Genomic DNA, 5,697 nt, shown 5'->3' with positions numbered 1-5,697 from the left:
TGCCGTCTGTTTTTCTTTACAATTACAAATTAAATAAAACATGCTCTGATCGACCAGTAGTTCTTCTGTATTAATCCCAGGCTGGGAAATTGGTCTAAGCTTCTGAAATGTTGCAGTAAATTCAGAAAACCTGAGAACATTATATTCCCACAAATATAGCATTCTCTTGCTTGTTTTTTTTCCCTTTTACAGTGTCAGAATTTGTAACACTCATCAGTACGACTAATGTGGGTAGAGTATGAAATCTAGTTAACAGTTTGTGAAATCTGGGGAACCTTACTGATATAATCAATAACAATAGGATCCATTAATGTTTTTTTATTGAAAATAAGCTTTCTCTTCAGAATATGATGGAGTATGGTACACCTGGAAAATTATTTACAACCATCCCCAGACTGCTGAGCAGAAACAACTGTTTCTTTTAGGCCTGTGGTGAAAGCTTTCCACATTGGCTTGGTATTTATCAGCACTGGGTGAAAGTTTAACTTTATGATCTAGTTAAATTTTTCTGAATATGACATTTTTAATAATGTTATCTACAGATTCACATCAATCTGTTCCTTATTTTCCCCAAGATAATAAACAAGCACTCTGTATATTACCACAAGCTGCAAACAACAACATCATCATCTGTGTGCTTTCATTTTTAATAATTACAAGGAATGACAGACTGTTTTACAGCTTGTATTTAGTTGCACTATGAATTCAGATCAACTCCTAGAGGGGATGAATGACGAGTTAAGGAAAAGCAACTTCTGTCTTTTGTAGTTGGTTTCTGTTAAACAAAACTCAATAAGTGATTTATGGTATGAAATACATTTTATTTTGAAAATCAAACCACCCAAACTTAGCATTTATTTTATCAGACATTGACGTGACAAAGAATGTCATTTATTACTGATCATTGGAGATTGTTTTTAACTGTAAAGAAGACGTGTAATGAAAATAAGAGTTTTAAAGTGTTGTGAAATTTAAGACCTTTCGACTGAGTGCGACTGGTTTATCTGCATGCTACTTACATTAGTGACTTTACGTTTGATGTTCTCCAGCAGGTGCTCTTGCCCTCTGATGAAGTATGGATGCTGAAACTCTGTGTCGTCTCTCTCTGGTTTCACCAAGCCGCCCTGCTCGATGTGCACCACCTTACGGAAACCATCTGAGGAGCAATATAGACAAAGAATTCCTCCATTTCAACCTACACCATTCCTTTAAAGTTATCTGAAGCATTTTCTACTGTGATAAAAACAGTGCCTGTTAAACAGGATTCCTTCTTTGACTTGATAAAAATTGATACTGAAACTTACACATGTTGAGCTGCCGAATGAAGCTAGCCATGTTGTTGTGTTTAAAAAACTTTGGTAGAACCTCTTTAGAGAACCGACCCTGATCAAACACATGGAAGCTAGTTCCACTCTGGAAAGAAGGGGAAATACAAACAAATTAAATCAAAGAAATAAATAGCCCCAGCTATAGTAAAAAAGAAACTTTGAAAATATTTAATGTTTGTTATCTACGGTTGTAAATGTATCACATTAAACTGCACACAACAGCTTAAGCTAACAGAATAACCAAAAGTAGAAGTATTCTTAAGTAAAAGTTACGGTCCAATTATAAACATGCAATTTTGACAATAAACAAACTACTTTACAAAGATCTTGAGCATGATTAGTGTTTTTCCATTTAACTATCTGTGAAGGCAGAACAGAAGAGCTGCAGCTAAACACGATTGCTTTACAAATAGGTGCTGTAAAAGGCAGCGGCGATCTGAGCTCCACAAGACTGTTGAGTGTAGATCCGATTTCTCCCCAGGTAGAATCTTTCCTTTATCCCTCCCTGTGTTCTGACCCATTTTTATTCTGTACCCCTACACCAAAACCAGCCTAACCACTTAACCACTTAGAGCTCAAACATTAAAGAACCAGCAGCCAATTCTCTAACTCATAGTTCTCTTAGATCAAAGTTTTGTGATATAACCACAAGAATCTTAAGAGTAAAATCAATCTATTGCTAAAAGGACACTTTCAAATACAATTATAGAACCACAAATTTAGACGTGAAAGAGAAAGACTAGGTTAGCTGTATTGACCCAGGCTATGTTTTATCAGAGAACCTTTAACTGCTATTTATCAGTGGGAACATGTTCAGCTAATGCAGAACATCCATGTAACTTAATGTAACCCACATTGAAGACATACATGTTTTCCACTCGTACCAGAAATCCTGCTGTAAGAGTTCTCACTCAGGAAACAGCAACATTTAATGTATTTTATATCTGTACACCCCAATTAAAAAAGTAAGATTCAGGAAACTATAAATAATAGATATCCATTATTTATCCAACGCAAAACATCACATAAATGATGGTGAATTGTTTATTGTTTATTACTATAAGTGGCTTTCAATTGCAAGCTGTTAAAATGGCTCTTATTTCATTTTATGCTTTTTCATCAAGTATACAGAGCTGGTGAGAAAAAAGGGCTATAAGGACACACCACGGATGCAAAAAAAGATCACTATAACTCTATGAATACTACTTAAATTTTCAATAACAGTTCGAATTTAATCAGACCAAAGTTTTTCTGTTCTTTCTTTACCATTACAAAATGCCACTGAAACCTTTTGAGAGCTTTAGTATTTCAGCCAGTCGAGCGTGGGGAATTGAGTGAGGGTGTTTAATTCGCCAAACTGGGTAAATTCACTATCAGATCGAATACATGACAAGGTTATCCTGCTTTTTAGCTCATCTGTGAGAAATATATGTTTACTGTACATTTAGGATGTAAAGAAAAAAGCTTTCATTTGTGGTTTCAATACAAAAAAACAGACACCAACAATAAGGAAAGTTAAACAAAAGATAGAAAGAAGTGGCAGTAAAACAGGGACAAAATGAAGGGGAAGGAAAAAAGGAAAGAATGAAAGAACACCTCAAGGAAGAGAATAAAGGGAGTAAGGACACACAAAAAGAAGGAAAACCCATCAAGGAAAGAAAAAAGTAAGCAGAAGGAAAACAAGACAGGACAAACGCAGGGCAATAAAAAAAGATATGAAGGACAGAAGGTAGGAAGGAAGGTATGAAAAACAAAGAGGAATAGAAATAAGGACAGAGATGGGAGGACTGCATGCAGTGAGGACACAACACCCAAGACAGAGATGGACATAGGGCTATAGGATTTGGAAATAAATAAAATGAAGTGTAGCTCCAAAGTGTGACTTTAGACAATTTGTGTTGAACTGGTCATGGGAATGTAAAGTTAGATGTCTGAGAAACATTTTTTTTAAAATAACACTTTAAATTTACTGCAATGAATAAATACAACAAGCTCTGACTGGTTACGAAGATGGCCAACTTATTGATGATGATGAGTAATGAACTGCCTGAGGCATTTTAAAAAGGGATCCACCTTAAACACCATATAGGGGAACTGTTTTGTAAAATACGTTATAGACAGTGACAGGTGTGGATAGAAAACTTCTGCACTGAGGATTGTGTGGGAAGGCTGAACTACAGCTAAAAACAGCCAGGGCCCCTTCCAGGACATACTCGCAGTCCTGGCATCTGGGAAAAGATACAAAATCTACAAGTCAAGAACAGTGCGCTGATAATTTTTCTCCCAAAGGTACCCTTGAACACAGGATGTCAATTGTATTGTTGTACATTAGGATTTATGATTTCAGCATAGTGTTAACTATTTCTTTGTTTTTTTTCCGCTATTTAGTGATTTTATTTTGCGCTCGCTATTAGTCAAGGAGAATGTGAAATAAAATGTTTTTTGATGAGTTTTTTTGCACAGAAAAAAAATATTCTCTTACAGGTACCATTATGATTTAGGATGTGCATCACCCACTACAAATGTGTGTTGATGGAATACATAAAAATCTAATAGGAAAGTGATATAGTTAATCCGATTTTTACTTTTGTACAGCTAGTTAAGGCAGTGACCTGTTATGGGTGTACCACCTACTTCTTCCCCAAAAAACACTGGAAATTAAACCCAGCGGCCCTAGGCACACCATTACCCAATAACCAGTGGAGATAGGCACCAAATAAAATAGAAATTGACAGATTGTCTTCTTTAAACAAATTACATCTACTGAGAGAAAACAAGATCATTAATTTGTAGACACTGTAAATTATAAATTACAAATATGTATTTGCTCAATATGTGTACATAAGCCAATTTAGATGATAAAGCATAAGAGCATAAGCTGAACGTTAGATAATCACAAAACATGACAGCTCAATATTATCTTTATTTAACGAAATGCAAACTTAAGCCATCTCCTCTACAATTGTGTAAGAATTTATAAATTTCTTTAAGTAACTTGACTAAACTTATTTTTGAAATTGTAACCACGTTGATAGAGCTAACAACATGTTTAAATATATTTTTAATTTTATTCTGTTTTAGATTGAGCAGGACCATTACAGAAACCATTACACACAAAAGCAAGTATTTCCTTAAGAGTTTAAACATTTGATCGCCCATTTAACTTTACAGGGACAGGAATCAACAGCCAAGCCAAGGGATTTTCATGCTTTCTTATGTCGGCAGGCAAGATCGTCACTCTCAAATCAGTTAAACCAAAGCTAACTAACTAAACAGATCTCATTATCCAAAAGCTAATCAGATATCATGCTCGGTTTGTTTGTCTGGCGTTGCAAATTTAAGATAACTAGGGCACAAATAGTGGAATAACATCCAAATATGAATACTTTTTTCTTAAAGTAAAATCAAGGCTTAAAATCTGAAGTCTGTCGTATGACAACAGAGCCAGACAGACGTACAGATTCTACGTGCAGTTAGCTCTACAATGCTAAGCTAAGTTAGGCTAGGCTAGGCTAGTTAAAGTGAAGTAAGTACCGGGCTCCAGCAGATAAGAGGGTCGGTCTCCGGGTCTTCCACGAGGGTCCACAATTTAGTTAAAAAGGCCGGGACGTTACCGCCGCTCACCACAACTCCACCTGTTCCCCCACCAACTCCATGAAACTCCATCTCAACAACGAAAGGCTAAACCTGCTCCGGGCACCAGCAGCTAATCTGGGCAAAATATGCTAACAGCTAGTTTACGGTTAACCCCATCCACTCCCCAAAGTCCAAAATAAAAAACGGTTGAACTCTATACTACACCACAGGAAATTGTTGAAAATCTGTATCACAGAAAGCTCAGTTCCGGTTCTTGTTTAGTATAATATCCACCAGTCCACGGTTCAATTCACTATTTTATTATGGACAAACTCCGTAGTGGAAAATTCCAACAAATCCGATAACACAAACAACTGCGTAGCTAAGTGGCAGCCTATCGGTCGCATAACAGTGACGTTACTAGACACCGTTATTTGAACGTAACTTCCGCAATCAAGTTACTTCTGCGTTCAGTTTAATATCAGTTAAATTAAAAATCCCATTGGAAAAATGAGACAAAATCTTATCTTAAATCTTTAGAATTTGTAAGAACAAAATGTCCTGGTAATTTTCTTTCTTTCGTGAGTAAATAAAATCTGCTGGTTTAACGCCCTGTTCTTCAATCTATTTCTAACATAATGTTATTATTATTTTATTATTTTTTACCATTATTATTGTTCCCTCTCAGTTTATATTTGGTTTTCTTCTGTATTAAGATATGCTTTATGCACTTTCTGTAATACAATTAATGCAGTTCTGTACTGGTAATATGTAATGTACATTGGTTATATAT

General features: G+C 35.6%; 1 protein-coding gene across 1 annotated transcript in view; it reads right to left on the bottom strand.

The window, feature by feature from the left end:
• LOC107094960 (heat shock factor protein-like) overlaps positions 1–5,296 on the bottom strand; it is a 16,089-nt gene extending 10,793 nt beyond the window's left edge. The window contains exons 1-3 of the mRNA XM_015390887.1: positions 4,863–5,296; positions 1,305–1,413; positions 1,020–1,156 (exon numbers count right to left, since the gene is read on the bottom strand). Coding sequence (XP_015246373.1) covers positions 1,020–1,156; positions 1,305–1,413; positions 4,863–4,994 — 378 coding nt within the window. The 5' untranslated portion in view covers positions 4,995–5,296. The remainder of the gene's footprint in view (positions 1–1,019; positions 1,157–1,304; positions 1,414–4,862) is intronic.
• Positions 5,297–5,697: the final 401 nt, after the last annotated feature.

This window comes from Cyprinodon variegatus, unplaced genomic scaffold, assembly GCF_000732505.1.
Source record: "Cyprinodon variegatus isolate N-32 unplaced genomic scaffold, C_variegatus-1.0 Scaffold516, whole genome shotgun sequence".
Taxonomy (NCBI): Eukaryota; Metazoa; Chordata; class Actinopteri; order Cyprinodontiformes; family Cyprinodontidae; genus Cyprinodon; species Cyprinodon variegatus.
This window is presented reverse-complemented; position numbering and strand designations above follow the sequence as displayed.